Source organism: Festucalex cinctus, chromosome 15 (genome assembly GCF_051991245.1).
Source record: "Festucalex cinctus isolate MCC-2025b chromosome 15, RoL_Fcin_1.0, whole genome shotgun sequence".
In the NCBI taxonomy this organism is placed as follows: Eukaryota; Metazoa; Chordata; class Actinopteri; order Syngnathiformes; family Syngnathidae; genus Festucalex; species Festucalex cinctus.
The window spans coordinates 15,385,598-15,405,917 of NC_135425.1; the positions used below are offsets into that span (position 1 = coordinate 15,385,598).

At 40.6% G+C, this 20,320-nt stretch overlaps 1 protein-coding gene across 3 annotated transcripts in view; it reads left to right on the forward strand.

Annotated features, from left to right (window-relative positions):
* Positions 1–20,072, forward strand: part of sfswap (splicing factor SWAP) — a 42,810-nt gene extending 22,738 nt beyond the window's left edge. For 2 of the 3 annotated variants that reach the window (XM_077497264.1, XM_077497263.1), the window contains exons 14-19: positions 706–881; positions 8,511–8,860; positions 10,226–10,357; positions 14,404–14,541; positions 15,251–15,323; positions 19,574–20,072. In XM_077497264.1, coding sequence (XP_077353390.1) covers positions 706–881; positions 8,511–8,860; positions 10,226–10,357; positions 14,404–14,541; positions 15,251–15,323; positions 19,574–19,639 — 935 coding nt within the window. In that variant the 3' untranslated portion in view covers positions 19,640–20,072. The remainder of the gene's footprint in view (positions 1–705; positions 882–8,510; positions 8,861–10,225; positions 10,358–14,403; positions 14,542–15,250; positions 15,324–19,573) is intronic. The other variant, XM_077497265.1, reaches the window with a different exon arrangement.
* The last annotated feature ends 248 nt before the right edge of the window (positions 20,073–20,320 follow it).

The following is a 20,320-nucleotide window of genomic DNA, read 5'->3' on the forward strand; positions in this document are numbered from 1 at the left end:
TATCACCTACAAAGCTACATTGCAAGTATTACTGAGTACAACAGGATTATCTGTCTGTTTTTTTGATCCACTTGCCCATTTGCTTCTTTTGATAAGCCAACCCTTAAAGTTTTATAACTTGCGCTCGTTTTTCCACATGGGCTTTCTCTATCCCTTTCTGTCTTGTCTCATTTTCGCCGTTCTGAGCTTGTTCACATAGTCTTCTACCCGTTTCTGTCGCCCTGTCTCCTTTTCTCAGCTCTCGGGGCTGTGAATTTATTCCACCCCCATTGTCATGCAGATTTCTCCGCGCCTCTTCCCACATGCCTACTTCTTCGTTTTATACGCCATCTCAAATCGCTCCATATTATCTGACACCACAACAGGGTGTTTCTTATCATTAAGAGCAGGAAAGATCAAACCAAAACATCAACTTTTGTTTTGGTATGGAAAATAAATCTTATTCTTTTCCTTTTTCTTATTTTCGCAGTTACTTATTTGTGTGTTTTCCAAGCTTTTACCTACTTTGTCAGCACAGCTAACTATCCTCCTCTTGTCCATTATTTATCATTCCATCTCGGTATGGCAAGGTTGCATTAAAAGTGTCTTATGTCCTCCCTCACCAACATTTAACAGAAACTTTTTTTTTTTTTTTACAGTGGAGAGAAAAAACAGTATTGTGAAAATGTTAACCGTCTCTTTGCTGTTTTCACCCTTTCATCTCAGCCAAACAGAAACTGGAGGATCGTCTAGCAGCTGCAGCCAGAGAAAAGCTGGCGCAGGCTTGCAAAGAGTCCAAAGAGAAACAGCTACAGGCGGAGAGGAAGAGGAAGGCAGCGCTATTTCTCCAAACTCTACATGAGGCCAAGAGAGCGGAACTAGACTTATCCACACAGCTTGAGGTAGATAAATGTTTGATAAAGGAGCTTCTGTAATTGTCATTGTGTTCATGTTCGTACATAATTTAACTGGACCATTAACCTACTCACCCTTCCTGAAATCATGGCTAAGCAATTCTTAAAGGAACAAATTGTTGGCACCTGAATGAACCGGTGCTAGTCCATCTTCTCACATAATGCCTCTTTGTTCTCACAGAGATACACGTCTGGGGGGTTATTCCGCAGAGCTCCTGGGCCGCCATACATTTCTTTCACATGTCAAATACACTGTTATGCAAATGGTGTTTTTCTCTGAATACCGGTTTTAAAAATAGTATATGTAATGGAACTTGGCATAATTTTCAAGTCATCAGCTCTAGAATTTGAATGTTTTTAAACAAAAAAAAAAGGCATATGTTTGTTACAGTCTGAAGAAGTCAAATACACCCATTGTCCACATTAAAAAATTCGAAGGAAAAAAAAAATTGTCTCTGTGAGTGAAGATATGCAAGAATCATTTGGATATGGTGCTGACAAAGCCCAAATATTCTTATGATACAACCCTAATGTTGATGGTATGATTCAATTTGTGTAGAAAGAATGGTTCAATAGTCTTAGGACACCTCTGGACTGTACCTCCAAATCAACACTGTTAAACACTCAACATCACAGACCTAAATAGTAGGGGTGTCACGATTCGCCAACTCCACGATTCGATTTAAATTTCGATTTTGGGGTCACGATTCGATTTTTTTTTCGATTTTTTTTTTTTTTCTCCGCTCCCCCACTTTATAACACAGAGGCATATGCTTCTGTAGGCTAAGGCTAGTCTATGATCATTGGTTCTATTCATTGTACAGTAAATCTTATTTCAAAAGATCGGCTTCCATATTATTTTTGTGTACATTTATGTAATATATGATAATTGACATTAGGCAGGAATGATCAAATTCAAAGAATTTATTTACAATATAAAGTTAACCGTCTTGTTCTTACTGAAGTGTAAAATAAAAAATAAAAAAACAAAAACAAAAAGTCACAGTGGGTGCCTGCCATCTATTGACTGTTTTTTGGTTACAACAGTGTGCTGTGCGTTCCTCTTAAAATAATGTGCAACAACAACAAAAAATATATTGTATCCAAAGTCATGGAACAAATACAGCCTGAACAAACTATATCCCAACATTTACAGTTGCTGGGCATACTGTAGCGTGGTTCAAGTACACTAATTAAATGTTTGAATCCAGCGTTTTCCACAGCCGAATAAGGCTGCAGGTCTGCTGCTATAAATAGACCTATGGCGTTAGTTATAGCTTTCGCGCGAGCTGAAGTGTGTGGAAGTTTCACTGTAAATGAGGATGAAATAGTTGGTTGGACCGTTGTTTTCCCACTTCTAGTTGAATTTGATAAATCTAAATCTTTGTGATGCCTGCGTAAATGTCCCGTCATGTTTGTCGTGTTTCCCGTGGCCGAGTACAGTACGCGCACATAGCATATCTTGCAAACTGTGGTCTTTTTATCGACAACGTGAACGTTGTCGACATAACTCACCGGGAACGCAAAATGTTTCCAAACTGGTGACGAGAGAAGCGGGAGCGGCTTGAAGCACCATTGCTGTGTCTGTCCGCGCTTGCCATCATGACTGCAGGAGAAGTCAGCTAACCCCGGGTTTTCACTGACTGCGGTTGCGGTGCGGTGCGTCTTGACTGCGTGCTCCGGACGGGTCAATTTTTTTGTCAATCCACACCGGCTCCGCACAGCTGCGGTCCGGCAGCTCCGTCGCCGCCCACTTCCCAACGTATCTCGCGGGACCGTGCGCGCGCGATCATGTGGCATCGAATCGAGTGTCCTCTCTTCTATTTCGATGCTCGAAATCGTGACGTAATTTCGATCGATTTCGATAGAAAATCGAAATCGTGACACCCTTACTAAATAGCAGACAGCACTGTACAGCAGCAGGCCAAACAGCTGGAAAACAAGACGTCACTTTGTCATTGTGTTTATGGCTGCACTTATGCCCAGAGGACAGTAACATGAAGTGCCTGTTTATCGGGTATGTGGTTTCCTGTGATATTGCTAATTTTTGTGAGAATGTGACACAAACCATGTGGAGAAAGTTGAGTTACGCTATATTCATTAACACCTTGGTTTTATTGCCATCTGTTGTGTTTTCATGGATTTGTGATTGAACAAAGTACAGAACCATGATGTGAGCAAAGTGTTAGCAGTATCTGAGATCAACAGTAGTGGTTGAGAGGCTGGGACAGTCATTAGTGTGCTGTATTTGGAAACTGACTCAGCACACAACCTCAGTGAGCGCTACAGCTGATGTACCTTCATGGCATGGAAAGTTTGGAAACTGCCCTTTCAGGAATTCAGGCGGCACTGTGGTTTTAGCTACTTTTAACAAACACTTCAGTTGAGGATTGACACTTTGCTTCAATTAGTATGTTTGTATCTGCAAAATTCAGCAGATATAATTGGGTATGACAGGCATACCTTGTGCTTGCCACTTAACATTTGAAACAAGCAGCTGTGGTGACAGTTTGGGGCTCCATGTTAATGCCTCGCACAACTGGATGTGGGACTCCCAGCTTGCAATCTCCCAAACCATGTCAATTAATTATATAACATTTTTATTCAATTAGTATTTGTTGAATAGGTGTGTTTAAAGTGAAAATAGCCAAAAAGTGACTTTGAGTATCTCTGACTAGGTACTAAGATTACTTTTTCACAGTCATGCTTCCACTCTAAACTGTCTGAAGTTCTTAATGCAAAATTAGACAACAACAACAAAAAAGAGATTATTATGCTTAACTACCTTCCAATCAATTTTATGTGTTTAGTTGTTCAGAAAGCCCCAGTTGTTTTGTTTGGATCAATAGTACCTTGTGGGCAGATCCTGTTTTTATGCCGAAGTAAAAAGCTGGTCCAAAATGATTTGGAAGTGAGTGTAGTTCATGTGATTTATTAATAGCCCCCCCAAAAATTTATGTGCATTCATTAATTTTATTAAGCGAACCAGCTCAGCTCAGTCAATCGTATACTAGGAACAATGAAACAAACTAGGTGGAACCAAACGAGTAACATTTTTAAATTGTGGTATGCTTTTGAAGGTAGTGTACATTCCATATTTATAATGGTGCCGAATTAGTAGGTCACTCTGTTCTTATTTGTAAAGTTTCATAGGAGTGCTGAAATTGTTCTGAAATTTAAAAGCAGTCAAACTGTGAAAATCCCGACCACAGTAAATGCAATTAGTGGCAGCCTTTTGATGTGCAAATTGTCTTATTTGATGGATGACAGTTCCTGGTGTGAGTCCACTGGTTTGCATGTGTGTAAAGCTGGCTTGCTGCCTTGTAGGCCAGGTGTGTGTGGGCACTTCTGTCACTATGGTGCCATTTCTGTTGCAACTCTCCAGATGTTCAGTGACTTCTGCTGTGACCATCAAAGCAGGCATAAAAACAATCCTCTTAGTCACTGTGAAAATGTATTTACTATGTGTGAAATTTTAGCTACAACAGTGTTTCAAAACTCATAAAGTAATCAGGTAGATTAACCACACCTTAGTTTCACAATTTGAACCTTATTTTGTCTCCATAGTGAGGCTTGTGGAAGAAGTCTGTTTCCAACTTGCTGAGATCAAATTGGGGAAGGCCTTTTTCAGTTGCAACAAGACGATTTGAATGAGTATGGTGTGCAAGCACTTGACTCGCAGAAACAAGAGTCGTGATCTTCAACCGATCAAACACCTTTGGAGTACACTGCTGCGCAGACTTGATGTGGCAAATGCTGTTCTGGCTTTATGGAAGATACCCGCAGAATCGCTCCATCTGTTAATCGTATTTGTACAAGGACCTTGTGGTCTCGAGGCTGAACTTTGTGCATGACACTGAAACATAATAGTACCGGTAGTAGGTTAACTGGGTAAACTGTTTTCTAATTTGTATCCCAACTATATCACAAACTTGAATGATGAATAGATGAGTTGAATTAGAGGCACAGAGGCAGTCTTCTTTTGTAGGTTCTTATATACGTTAGCCAATTTTAATAAGTCTTGTCTGCCAAATTAGACAGTGTGGAACAAACTAAGCAATCATTTGCCCCCCCCCCCCCCTTTTTTTTTTTTTTTTTTTTTTGCTTCATCTGTCAGTGCCAAAAGCAGTCTAAACTTGTGGTTGATATTTACTGTGCAGTACTTCATTCAGCCTTCATGAAGCTTACAGTATTAGCTATCTTCGCTCCGTGTAAGTTTAATAAATCATCATTAAATAGTAGAACCCATAGTGACTGGAGGACGGCATCTATTTTTCCTGCAAAATCCTGCAGAAATTAAAAATGTATTTAACTGAAAGCGTTTAAGGTTGCAAACAGGTAAACGATTCTTCAACAACACCAAGCAAACTGTAGCAACATTGGGTGACTTTATGATGAACTAAATTATTTTCGGATTTCCAATGGCTTTCCCTGACCTGGCAATAGTATATATGTAATATCCATCTGGTATCGCTCCACAGTAATTTTGTCGGGAAAAGGTGGGACATTCTGTACAATCATTTGAACAGATTGGACGATGCGGCATTCTACACATTTGTTTTAACCAATCAAGGCCACAGATGAAAATGAGTTTGTGTCCGTTCATCGTTCTTGTCGAAGAGGGGAAAAGCACGAACATTTTACCAGCTAGAAATGCACAAAGCGCTTCTCGCTGTTCAACATTCAACAAGGAAACAGTGAATAATTCTGTGAGAACTGAATTAATTGTAGCATCCATTCGTCCATGTTGGGTTTGTTTGTTAGACCCGGCGTCAGCGCTGGCTTCCTGGTTTCGTCACAGTTGCATATCCTGTCCCCAAACACAATGTCGCTCTGTGATTGGTCCGAACCACCAGTGGTTTGGGAACGGCATTTATCTGCGGGAGCGGTACAAGACGTATTCTCCGGAGTTTGTGAACTCACAAATACCGCGAGAATTCATCTTGCGAGAGCAAGGTTAGGCTTTCCCTATGACCACTTGGATTGCTGTTTTTCAAAGAACAATATAGTTGGGTTTGAAACCAATGTCTATTTTTTTTTTCAGCTTTTGAGTTCTTTGGATTCTTTACCATTTTCTCCCATGTGTTGTACCATACTGTAGTTTGTACAACAATTGCAGTTATTGTCACCTTCCCGTTTTGTGAATCTGTAAAACAGTTTTTATTTCAAGACCATATTTGTCAGTTCTTAGTGTTGCCAAGCTTGTTTTGCCCTTTATATTTTGTAGAAAGATACGTGTCATTTATCTACCAACTTCTCTCAAGGGACAGTTGAATGTGAGCTAAATGCCAACTGAAATGAATTGGAATAAAGCGATTAAATTAACATTAATAGTAAATGTTACAGCTAAGAAAGTTAAAGATTGTGTCATTGAGAATTTGTGAATCTATATGTGAATTGTATTTTACATGAAGCTAAAATGTTTTCATATGCTCTTGAGGCTAATAGTCTATAAATAATCAATCAATGCACATTTTAAGTGGTAAGAGAACCACTGTGACACTCCTAATCTCTAATAATATACCTACCATAAACATTCATTATTTATTGTTCCTCTTGCTAGTGTTCCAACCCAAGTATATCTTGCCCAAGCAGGTGAGACACTACATTTTTTCAGCCTAGTGTTGGGATAAGCTTCCCATAAGTCAGACCTAATTTTAAACAAACCTTGCTTCCCGTCATTTCATTATCTCTGCCTGAGCACTGACTCCCGATAACGCGCCAACAGAAAGGTGTGATAAATATTCCTCTCCCGACTTTCTTGACTGTTTTTTAAATAGCTATTGATTGTCCTATGCACCCAGCACTCCACTTTGCAGACGTTGCCCCTTTATCTCATTTGCCTGCTGCTTTCATCTGCTGTCTTCGTCATCCTTCTGTTGTCCTTCATCACTCCCGTGCCATTGTTTAATGTTCTTCTCCTTTTCCACTGTACTGTAGTATTTTACCAGATTGGGAATGGTAGGGATTGAGAGAGTGTGATTGACTCAAGGAGTAGATAAATTTACCAAAGCTGACTGTAACCGGTACAAAGTTGAATTTACAGTATCGTACGCTTTGAGCTGCTCGCTACCTGTTTCTCATCATGGCTGCGTCCAAGCACTAAAATCCAATTGTGTTTTAAATAAACTTTGTTTTTGTTCAATCATTCCAACTGATTGAACGGTGTGTGGTTTGTGCTACAATCGTAGCAAAAATGAAGCGTTAACCTCAATCGGAAGTTTCTCCAAGTTTTAGTCCCTTCTCTGGGGAAGTACTTAATCTGCGTGAATATGTTTAGATCAGCATGAAATTAAATTGAAAATGTAAAGCAGTAGTAGAAGTAGTAGTGCCCCTCAGATTGCACTTCTGAAATGGGATGGAAAGCCTTAACCCTGAAAGATTAAATTTGACCTTGCAAGATTTAGGGTCATGTTTAATCCACTGATAGACTGAGGCCATCTTTTCAGCATCCATCCACAACCGTCCACACTAATGTGAACAGAAGGGGCGGTACTTGGAGTAATTAGAGGCACTCTTCAGCTTAGGCAGGCAACTCCATTAAATTGTTCTGTAAACAATGGTTTTCAATCCGAAGAATACCAGTTTTGCATAGGAAACTTAGTTATACATTTGGCTTAACCAGATCATTTGATATCCTTGCTCCATTTGTAATGCTGCAAAGGGCTCAATCTTTGGCTCTGACAGCTCGAATGAAAACAACAGGAGATGTTAGCTATTCTTCCCTTGGCTCGTACTGATACAGATCTGGTGAGAAGTTGACATGAACTCATCATGGACATGCTAGAATCTGCACTGGGTTACAAACAGCTCCAAAAGACTCAAGTAGTTCTGCGGTCAAGCATGAGCACGGAAGTTTAGAGAGCTTATCCCTGCCAAGTTAGGACATCCTGGAAACTTCAAGATCACAAAAATATTTAGGCGAATATATGTGTATATTCAAGCCTGTATGTATTATGCAGACTCTGAAGGAACAAAATCTAAAACATATTCAAACTGGTGCACCCAATTCTTCTTCTAGAATATTATATAATATTTCCAGTCTGAATAAAGAACAGTTTAATTGAATAAATACAATTCCCAAAACATTAAAAACCACTAAGCCCAAGACACCCTGGATCATGACTGATTATAGCTTTATGTATGGCATGCATTTTGTTTGAATAGGCTTCGTAAAACCATAACTAACACATGCATGTGACTTGAGATAATCCTCTAATACCACTCGCTACACCAAGCTGGCCAGTTATCCTGCCTGTCCCACTTATACAGAACTGCTTTTGTACATGTTACATTACAGTGGATGACTATGACTCTGTCCCCACCGTGTAAAGGGGCTTATAGACAGTGTACGGACACTCTTTTTACCCAGTCTGCCATTTACGCTAATCTCTTGCATCTCGCTAAATGGATGGCCCTGTTATTGATTGTATACAGAGAAATAAGGCATCTGGGAATTCCTTTCCTCTGCCAAACATCAAATTGACAAAGAGACTGTTGAATTCAATCAATGAAGTCATTTTGCGTCTTTTGAATAATTACAGCAAGAACTCAATGCAATTGTGACTCAAAAGAGCGCTCCCTTACTGAATTTACATGCTCTCGTTGTCCTTGTAGATGCAAGAGGCGCTTTCTGTTCTGTCTGATGTACCGCTGTCGCAAACGTCCTCTGCAACACCTGCGTATCTTCAGGATGAAAGGTCTCACACGGAGAGTCGAGGAAGCCGACGCAGCAGGGAGGCACCGTCCTCGTCACACTACTCTACATCCCGAGCCACAGGCAGAGACTCCAAAAAAGGCCGATACCGAGACAGTGATCGGGAGAGACGCAGAGATCGAGATCGAGATCGTGAGAGAGACAGAAATAGGGACAAGGAAAGGGAAAAAGACAAAAGGAAGAAAAAACAGAAAAGGAGGTCACGGTCGAGATCCACATCAAGGCCACGTCGGAGATCACACAGGTCACGGTGAGCGCCATTAAAATTCTGCCGTTATGCATGCAATTCATTTATTTTTATTTTACTTGATCGTTATTCATATTTCCCGGAAAGTGAAAGACCATTGGATTTGGCCTTCATCTACTTTCTGTGTACATATTTGTCTAAAGTCAAATCACTCCATATAAGTTTCACCACCACCAATGTTAAATTTGTTGCCAAAAATATTCATCACACTTAATTCAAACGATAACTTAATAAAAATGCATTTTCAAGGACTAAACCGTTGACTAAATAGATGGACTTTTCCCATCAGTGAATAAAAATGAGACTATAATGTCTGCCAGAAATGGCAACGAATCAGAACTAATTTTGTTTGAAGAGGCTGAAGGAGTTGACAAGGAAAAAAAACGCCCATAATCAAACCTTTTTTTTTTTTTTTTTTTTTTTTTTTTTTTAAATTGTCCTTTTGAAATAAAACAGTTTCAAGGACTTCTCATTCAAGTAAGCCACATACCCCACACCTTCACCGCAGGGTACAACAATGGGCAAGAACAGATTTGTTACCTTGACTACCAAAGCAGAATTTTTCTCAGGTAAAAATGATAGTGTAAAGAGCACTCAAGGCGGCCCATAAAGGCATCGATTGTTTTTCGCTTCATCACCAAGCCGCCAAATTACACTTGTCAGTTAGTTTGAGGATCTGCTTGCCGTGGACACATCCCCCGTATGCTTCCAGACACAAATAGGCACTTGGCTGTGTAATTTCACACTTGATGGGCGGGCACTCCAGAGACCCAACTAAGCAATTAAAAGTCGTTTTTACAACAAAATGAAAGGCACTGTTATGGAAAAATGCGGAGAAATGGCAAGAACAGAACCTGACTGCAGAACATACTGCGGTACATAAACATCTACTACAATGCTAATCATTGGAAAGATGCCGTCTCCACTGAACAGACATCAGCAGCAGGTCCTGCGGTTTTGGTTTGTAGCAAAGTTCAAATGGCCTCAGCAGTTGACTCCCTAATTCTTGTGTGTGACGAGTAGCCACTTTGAACTGAGATAATTGTGACCACTTTTTTTTCCCCCCAATCCCTGAGGCTGAGTAAAGCTTTGGTCTTAATGACACACACAACTAATAGGGCCACACCGTGTCCATTAGATGAATGGCCATGATTTAAGGGAATATGCTGTTTACTTTTTCTGTCTTAGCATTGCCTCTTTATTATATACCATCAGGTTCTTAAAGCAAATGACTAACTTTTTGTAAATATACTATATATTTGGTTTCTTACTTGCTCATAGCCTCTTTCTTGCCACCCTTTGGGTGTATTTTTCAGTCCAGAGTGTCTCCTGTGCTCTGTCTTACACTGTCTTTGTGTGTTTGACAAGATCCCGCTCACGCTCCCCGAGTAGAAGGGGGCGGGATGGTCCATCACCAGAACGAAGTCGTGGTGTCAAGGCTCGCCAGTCCCATCATCACAGCAGCAGCTCCAGCCAGCCCAGGGAGCATTCTACATCCAGGTGATGTTACTGTCTAATGTACACTTACTGAATAATTTATTAGATGGGGCTCTATATATCCAGTGCTGGAATTTCAGCATTACTTTTCAGAATTTTAGAAAGTGACTTATTGGGTTTGAAAAGTGTTAATTTCTTTAACAACAGAGTTTAAGACTAATTTGCTCTGAGGTGGGGAAACATGTTCATCAAATTGTACATAAAATAAAACATACCATCTCTTATAATGTGATGAAGAATCACTTGTTTTGAGTATGTACAATAAATGTGTATAGTATACAGATAATTTACCTTGGCTGTCGGTTAATGTATGGATGGATGTTAGACGATGAGTTTAAGACTTTAGACTTTTAGACTTTGAATTGATTTTGGATATTCTTAATACTGTTTGAATTTCACATTTGAAAAGTTTTTCCATCAATAACAAAATTATTTTTATTTTTTAACTTAAAATTTCACATTTGAAACATTTTACTTGAATTTTAATGAAATTATTTTTATTCATTTATTTTTACTTAAGATGGACTTTGTATTCTTGAAGCTCCTAACAAGATTTGAATGTAGCTTCTCTTCACCCTCCCGTGGTATCTCTGCCCAAAGAAAGGCCCTCAGCTCAATAACGAGCATGCACACGGCACGCCAATGCCGCTACGTTGATAGTTTGACTCCACCAACATGTTCATGATGGAATATTGTTAAAAACAAAATGTTGGTGGTTTCATGTTGTTGTTTACATTATAGCATACAAGTAAAAAAGTATTCTCATCCTGTGATAGAGATAATCTTGCAGTTCCTTATAAACATATTTTGTGCATGATGAACACATGCCTGGACTACAGTGAGTCGGTTCTTTTGCCATATAGATGGTGAACCTCCCTTGCATTGACAGGGAATAAGGTGCTGCTTCCATTGGCTGGAAAGACCCCCAGTTCTAACAAGTCATTTACACATTTTCACTGGACGAAACCCTTGTAGTCCCTTCAAGACAATTGTAGACTAGCTGTAACGTTGAAAGTAATGCTTTGCTACTTGTTTACTCACGAGTAAACCTTGGTTGGATAAACTGACTGACTGTGTTAGACACCTCGAGTGAATGTAATTAAACACTGTGCAGAGACTGCACTGATGTACCCATTGCCTTGCCTTTGTAACAGTCGCATCAAATTAATTCAAAGGGGAATCTAGCTTCATGCTAAAATCAACAGTAAATCGATAGAAGCAATCAATTGTACAAACGTAGCCTTGGGTGTCCCGTTTAAAGACATTGATACACTTCTTTCACTGCTTGGCAGCTGTAAAATAAGCACAACTTTCCGTTGTGACTTTCATCAGGCGCAGCAAAGATGTGTCCTATCATTCCCTGCCGGAAACAACTGGCAGCCATGGGGGGTTATTTTAACCTGACAAGCTGCAGTAAAGTTTCTTTTGGTTCTTTTACTCTCCAGTCTGGGGAAAGAAGAAACAAAAACTGTTTGGGAAAGGCAGGCAATCTGTATTAGAATCTTGGAAGGGAAATTGTACAAAGATTATGTTTGGCACATCGATTACAGGCCAATCAGATCAGCAAACTACCATACAACAACACCACCACCAAAGAGTACAAACAGGCCTTCCATACAAAACATCTATGACCATCTATAGACCATTGGAACAGATACTTTGTGTTAAATGAATTAAATGAAATGATTTCCCTCAATCTGTTTTTGGTTTTGAAACTGTACATGCCATTTTCAAACAAAAACTCCTTGTATATGTATTGTTATTGTTAGCGTGCTGTGCCTTTTCCAACTGGTGCTTAAGTGCAGTATGTTTTGTAAAGAGGAAATCAACCACCCCAAAATGAGGCAAATAGAGCTGAGTCAGTACTGTGCTGTGGAAAAATGGCATTTGAGTCACTATGCTCTCAATGGACAGGACCACCTCCCAGAATCAACATAGCAGTTTGCGCTGTGACTTAAAATAGACAGATCATTAATATACTTAATGTTCACACTTTAGCGGAGCATACATTTGCATCGAGTGATTCTTAGGTTCTAATGCAGGCTCTGATTGAAGAGTCATTGCATCATTGGTGTGCGTCCACCTCCGGGTGGTTGTCATGGTGACAGTGTGTCAAAATGTACTTGCTGTCAATTGACCTTACCGTGGCACGCCCCTCCCCGCCCACTAAATGTGACGAGCAGCCCCCTCTGACATTTACTGGTCGAGATAAGCTGACGTGCATTCACAATAATGGCAAAGTTGTTCCTTGTGATTTCTCGGTCAGGTATATTCAGGCCGCCGATACTTCTCTTCGAAGCAAGCAGAGAGGCTTTAAATATTTCAGTGAAGGGTATCTTCACACCCTCACCATGCAGTTTTGCCTAAAAACAAAGGAAATACACATCGCTGTCTGCTGCAGAAGTCATAAAAAGACAGTCGCCTCACTCACTCCGACCGTGTCGGCAAAACCAAACTTTTTCGACATTGTTCCTGTCAAGCAGAGTAAGAATGAATTTATATTACAACAATGGAGAACATTACCTTTGGGCAGACGTCGTAGTTTCTGGTCATTTTGGAAGGATTCAACTGGTTGTGTGTGTGTGGTCTTCCACAAAGTTTGATCCAGTGCAGACATTTCTCGTAGTTGGTTGGGAAGGGAATAAACCAGACACCTCCTTCCAGTTGATCGTGATAACGGCTATCTCTCTTACACAAGCCGTGACTACAGCAGAACACTGAGTAGTTGATCGGGATAACGGTTATCTCTCATACACAAGCTGTGACTACAGAGTTTTAAGAAATTTTATTGATTTTTTTTTTTGATTTTTTTTTATTAATTTTTTTCTTCTTCTTCCTTTGGATAATCACGCAATGCAACACCGGGAGCTGGATTGCTTTTTCTGTAGCAAAACTCGCGTGCTGTCGCAGACTTGATTGGTATACTAGGTCATGCGGGCGTGGTTTACGTTAAGGTCAATTGTTTGTCAGTTTAAAACCATGAATAAAACGAGGAATAGAAAGTGCTCGCGATTGTAGCTAAGGAAATGGGGCCATGAGCCATATACGTAATTAACATTTGCTTTGTCCAGCTAACATGACCTTATATAACTTGTAATTTTCACTGATGATTTGTGACTGTAACTATGCGGGCGTGGTAATGTCATTTTATGATGTCTTTCAGTTTGTTGGTTTGCTGTCAAATCATAGCAGCAGTGACAGAGGCAGATTGGGAGTAGTGTAATTACCACAAAGACAACACTCCTTCTTGATTCATAAAGTAAAGGCCAGGTCTGATTAAACTTGTGCTATGGTATTCTTGCCTTTGCAGTTGAAACTGTGCTGTAAAAAAGGGAAAGATTAGTCATTGGTCCAAATGTTTTCAGGCTGGACCATCTCAATTTACAACTTGACAAGATGGATTTCTTATCTCTAAACTTCCATTCTAACAAGTCAATTGATCTTGGGAGGGTTACGTTGATCTTTTAATGATGCATGTGCTTCTCATTGCTAATTAGTGTTGCCTTCTGCTCTAATGAAGGAAGGGTTATGGTCTGTTTATCAATTAAAGCAGCTTTCAATCACAAGTGTAGCTGAATAAATTCACTTGTACAACGCCCTCAGCTCTGTTTCGCCAGGAAACAGAACAATCGGCTCTTGTCAACAACATCCCAAGTACCTACAAATGTCAAACCAATGAGAGAGTGCCTTATATGAAGTATTTATGAATGTATGCCCTTGGCACAGTGGTAGACAGCTTCCTGTTTTCTGGAGAGCGGGAGCACTGTCATGAGCAGATGTTCAATATTAAATTTTTAATTTTTTTTGTCAAGGTTTTACTGAAATAATGGGAATGTTTGACAGATGGCTATTATTAGTGCATGTTTGCAACACATTACCGCGTGTACAGTGCTTTTGTCAACATGCTAACAAGACTTTGATGCAAACTGGAACTGACAGTTTTTCCAAGCATTAATTTAGAAAGCAACAGTGCTGAATATACAAACCCAGCCGTATTACTAGATGAATTATTGCTGTAGTGTCTATATTAAAAAAATTATTTCATGCAGGTCTCCACTTGTAAAAAGGAAGAGCTCCATGTCCTTGGGAACCAAGAAGGCGGCAGGTTCCTCTGGTTCCCCTTACATATCACCCAATAGAGCTTTGTCACCATCACCAAGCCCTGCCTCCAGCCTTGCCCAGTCCAGGTGAGCACATAGTTGAAGAATTGAACCCTGTGGAACACCATATCTTCCGTTATACATTTAAATTCATTTTGCACATATTCATCTGGCCACTTTTTTTTTTTTTTTTTGCTCAGCATATTTTGTATGAAGGGACTACAATAATAAAATAGTCACACGACATCCCATCACAACAGCCACAACTCGACTACTGAGCTCACCAAATTCCCTGCAGCACAGATAGGCCAAGCAATGTAGCGTGATCATCTGCAGTCAGTGATGGCCAAGCGGTGAATATCATCGTGAATCAATTGAGTCGGGTGTATGTCTTGACCTCCGCCGAACGCCTGGGATTTTATCGAACCCAGGTTAAGAACCACTGGTCTAATCAGTTTAAACTGTCAGAAACGACACTTTCCTATTCAGGTCGTTGAAATGTTGAAACTCAACAATGATTTGCACTTTTACTGCTTTCGCGGCGATATTCTGAGAAATGTTGACCACTATTGATGTGATAGCTGCTGAGTGTTTGATGATCTGCAGGTAGATACTTCCCTTTCTACTATTATTCTCCTCATTTGACTGCTCCATATTCCTGTATTGCTTTGAACATTTGAGAACATATCATGAATATTGTATGACTCGTCCTGTTAACCCGATTGGTGTCTTTTTCTTCCTTCCCGCTCTCCTTTTGCTTTTGTTGAACACAGTTTGTCCTCTTGTCTCTCTGCAGGGGTGCTTCTCAGGAGAAAGAGCCTGTGTTGTCGTCTTCCATAGTTTCTGCTGTACAGTCCAAAATTACTCAGGTATTGTGCTCCTTGCTCTTACCTTAATTATGCCATATGCAGTTCTTTTCAAATTTACATCCAGTTTGGTTCAATCAAGTCTTTTTCTACAAATTTGTTGAAGCTCGGCTGGGAAAGAAAGCAGAACAGAGTTTGGACAGGATTCTCTCTTGGTTTGATTACATCTAGTAAAATGAAGCTTCACATAAATCTTGGTCACCTATAGAATGGTTTTATCAAGGGCATTGCTTTTAGTGGTATAGTGACAAGAGTGATGCTTACACTTTCTAAAGAGATTTTTAGAAAAGAAAATTTAAACACGAAAACATCATCCAGGAAGTTTTTTGGTGCACATTACAGTTAAGAGCCCTACAACGAAGAGGTTCAAACCTCACTAATGCCGCTTTTCCATCGTTCCCTCACGGCCGGGTACCACGCCACACCACACCTCATGCAACCTCACCAGACCCCAACCGCCGGTTTTCCATTACAACTGGCGCACGGCGAGAAGGGGGCGGCAACATTTGAACCGTCCACTCCAATCTTTCATTCTCACATTGTGTGTGGATCTGAGATAACATTTCCCGAGTGGCCAGTCGCGCCAACATTGAACCATAGTTACAATTTAATATCGATCACCATGGATGAAATATTCCGATTCACGACCGGCTCGCGTAGCTACAAAAATTGCCGCTTCGGTGTGGAATCGGTATGGTGGAAAAGCGCCATAAGAGAAACGGGCATCTTTTAAATTGTGGAACTGTCGACTCACTGGGTAGTGTGATGTCATGTTCACTGTAGTCCTTCTCTGAAAGCACAGCACATTAGTCAGTGTAATCGTGCACTCACTCACCCAAATATACTCTGACCTTGGTCAACACTCGCTCCGCTCCGCCCTGTTTAACATTACAGTGTCAAATTTATGACGCTCATCAAGCTGCTTTCCATAATCGGATGCGCACGCACGTATCGTTCCTGAATGAAAAAATGTATTTTATGATTGTAGAAAGCTATAAAGTGGAATGTGTGCTGGGGAGGAAAGGGTAGCTGGTTAGTTGGGCGTTTATGCCGCCGTTTTGGGTGATGACTGCGTAGACACACATCTCAGGCCTAACCGATGGAGGCAAAACACATTTGTTTGTTTCGCCAACTCACCGCTCCTCTTGCCTGTATCACACCACGGCTCCCTAACTCCTGCTGTTCTCTGCCGAGTGATTGTCGTCACAGCCACTTATTACAACTTAAACCCCCACCTGTGATGTTTTACAAACACACCTTGAATAATTCAACACCTTCTAATAGTCTTGTTGCTAGTCGCTCATCCTGCCTGCCTGGTCGCTGTCGTGCTTGCCGTTGCTTTCCCTTCTGCTCATCCTCTCGGCTGTTAGTTTGTTTCATATGCAGGTTTGTGCACCCATCCTGCAGCATTTTGTCTTACATGCATCGTACTTCATCAATTTTATATATACATTTTTTTTCCCTTTTTAGAGTATTATTTTTCATCCCTGACATAGCTGGGTTTAAGGCCAGGCTGGTGAAGGGGGTGTGTGTGTGTGGGGGGGGGGGTGTTTTGTTAAGGCGGTGCTGTTTTGACAGGATTTTAATGAGTTGAGAAGGAACTGGGCTGGTGTACAAACTATGTATCGTTATCACAAAGTGAGTCTCGGTTGTTACAGTGCAACTATACCCTAAAGAAACCTCACTTCTTTCACCCGTTTCACACTAGCTCTCCGCTAAATTGGCATGAGATACGCAAAACTTAAGCCTGTGCCTTTCAGACAAAATTGGTGGTTATGTTAGTTTTTAATCATGGTGATAAGCAGTGTTTACGGGGTCCCCACAAGTCATCTTTTATTGTATGTGTGTCGGTTTGTTTATTAGAGGGCTAGGTGATATAAACAGTCTGAGCTAATTATGTCCCTTGATAAATTTTCTACAGTACCTATAACGTCAACGAAAAGTAATTATAATGCCAATTTTAACACACCTTGAACATTTTACTTAATTATATTATTCATTGTTGTCAAGAGATGTTTGATACCACTTTTTTTCAGACCGATATCAGTACGAGTTTTCAACTTGGTACTCACCCATCCCTAATCTTTCCCTTATATTGGCAATTGGCTCAAGTTTTAGGAACCAGCTTCCTTGCCCCTCGAAAAGGCTTAGGCTCCCTTGTATCAGGGGTCAGCAACTATTTTGAAACTGAGGGCTACTTCTTGGGTACCGATTAATGTGAACGCTACCGCCAGTTTGATACACACTTTTGAAATAACAGATTTGCTCAAATGACCTTTAATAATGTTTTGTTTTGATATTAATAATTAAGGATTTAAATTCTTGTGAAGACACTGATAATGTTAACGCCGCCTCACAATTTAACAGATGAATATCTATAAATCTGCTTATTTTTCCTATGATCACCTTTTTAATATTCCGAGGAAATTACTATGACATTACTGGTGAGCTATTTTGTAACAAGGCCGCCAGCTACTCAAGTGGTCTTCAGAGGTTACCTGGTGCCTCAGGCACCACGTTTGTGACCTCTGCTTTATATCTTAATAACGTCTTGATAGGTCTCAATAATTGTCTTAAACTGTGTCAACAATAGGTAATCCAAGCAATTCCTTGAAGCAAATGTAAATCAGATCTTCCAGGAACTGGCTAAGAAGGTTGAAGCGTGACATGAGACGACTGCCGAGGCGGTGCTAGCTGCAGGCATAGGCGAAATGATAATCAAAGGCAGAATAAGGAATGAGAATATAAAAGCCTGCAAGCAGCTCTTTATGGCAGACTAACGGTGGCTGGTGGCCTGACTCGTGCACCCCTCGACACCGAGCTCTCACACTGGGAGGAAGAAAGTGTGGCTACAGGCGCTGCACAGGCACCATGTCAGCCCGAGACATCACTGACAAGTGTGTGTTTAGTGTACATTTCCAGTCACTGGGGGGCAAAAATGAAATGAAATGGCCTTTTGAGTGATGTGATATGACAATTCCACCCCCTCTGTGATTACAGCTGTTAATTTGTCTCTTCTGTCAGCTGAGCTCAGGGGTGGATATTTGTCCATGTGTGAATGAATCACTCCCGGGAAGTGAGCTAGCGCATCCCCGGAGGAAGGGAAATGAAAGTGCAAACTAAAGCCAGTCTTTGACTGCAGTGGACGTGGTAACCATCTATAGAAGGGTTTGGGGACATCATTATGTTTGTGCGTGCCTCAAAAAAGGCAGGAAGTGCATTCCAAAAGAAGAAATGGGCTCCCTTGCCATACAACAGCTGTAAAAACATGTCTCCCATTGACGGTGTAAAGTGCTTCACATATGAGTAATATGAGTGTTTCTGACCTTTACATCCATGCTGGTAAAGGCCCAGTTTGCTTCTGCAAAGCTTTGTGCCGAAGAAGGTCTCTTAGCTTCTTGTGAAAAGAGTCTGTGCTGAGCCAAAGGGACACCAGAAAACAGAACCGCCAAGGACATACAAACTTGGTGGACTGTGGACAAGACAGCTCCTACATTAGGAGTGTCAAACTCATTTTCATCACAGGCCACAACAGATTGGTGCTTCCCCTCAGTGGGCAAGTTGTAACTGTGGAAAAACTCTGTATAAACTCTTCTAGATAGATACTGTACATCATTAGATGATGGCCCCTGTATTCGATTATCAACCTTTATCTTTGGGCATTCCATGGTTTTTGTCACTTGCTGTCGACTGAAGATGAGATTTGTTGCTCAGGCCTGAGCAACTGTCATGCTATCATTCGACAGCAAGTGGGAAAATGGCCGTCTTCTGGTATTGATGACAAAATAAAAACTGCTGGATCTTCCATTGAAAAGAGACAAAATACAAGGGAGGAGCAAAATTTACATTTTCTTCTCGACATGTAGCTGTTGGTTAAAATTGGAAAGATATGTGTGTGGCAAGAAAATGAACCACTGCCGGAAAATGAAGACTGCAGAGTACAATAGTACATCGTCCAAGGCTCAGCAAGCGGGTAAGCTAACACGTTAGCATGAATGGTTATTTTTCTACCTTCAAATTTTCCAATGTTGCGACAGCATCAAATGGATTAATGATGAGTCCGCATTGTGAAAGCATCAATAGAGGAGAGCAGTTTTAAGCAGAACAGGTACTTTGAAGTGGAAAGATGCGTGAGAAGTTCCAAGCCATCCCCAGAAGCACACATCATTATTTTGCCATCATTTTAAGCGTGCCAAGGCTACTGGAGATACTCACTGAACTGAACCTTGTTTTGTTTCTGTTACTCTGTTTAGGATCTAATGGCAAAAGTACGTGCTATGCTCGCCTCGTCAAAGGTTTTCCAGCCTCCCACTTCCTGAAGACATCTGCTAACCAAGAACACTCAGCAATTTCCAGGAGATTACGCAACTGGAGTCTGTTTGAGCTCCTTTTGGTTATCATTGGTTCATCTCTTAATTTGAGAGTTTGATTGCCCACAGTCACTTACCTGAAGATGATGTATTTAGTTTGACCGCCTCCTTTCAAAAGTGACTCAGCAGCTGATGATGGATCATGTTCCCAGTTTGAATCCCCCGTTTATCAAATATATTTTGTTCTTTTGGTTTTGCAAGTACTGGTACTTATGTTGGAACTTATCCAAAAGTTGTGAAACTCCTTCTATGAAGGATATTAAGTATTCACATCTGTCACCTCCACAACATACCTTTTCTACTTCCCCTCAGTGCTTGTGTGGCCTTGTATTTTTGCTCTAGATCCAAACTGTTAATAAAGTGTAATTAATAATTCTTGTCATTGCCCAGACTTGAAGTGAGTTTTCATTCTTTATCCTAACCCAAACTAAATGTTGCGATGATGTGACTTGGGTTTAAAGGCTTTTGTGTGGTCCGGACTCTGTTTGATTGTTGGCTGTTGTCCTTATTTATATCAAGCAGCTGGAATGGATCCAGGTGACTGAATCACAGGTTGATTTCTTCATTGTCCTTCATTTAGCTGTAGACTGATAAGGTGGAAGGACATTTTCTTGCCATCAAACCTAAATA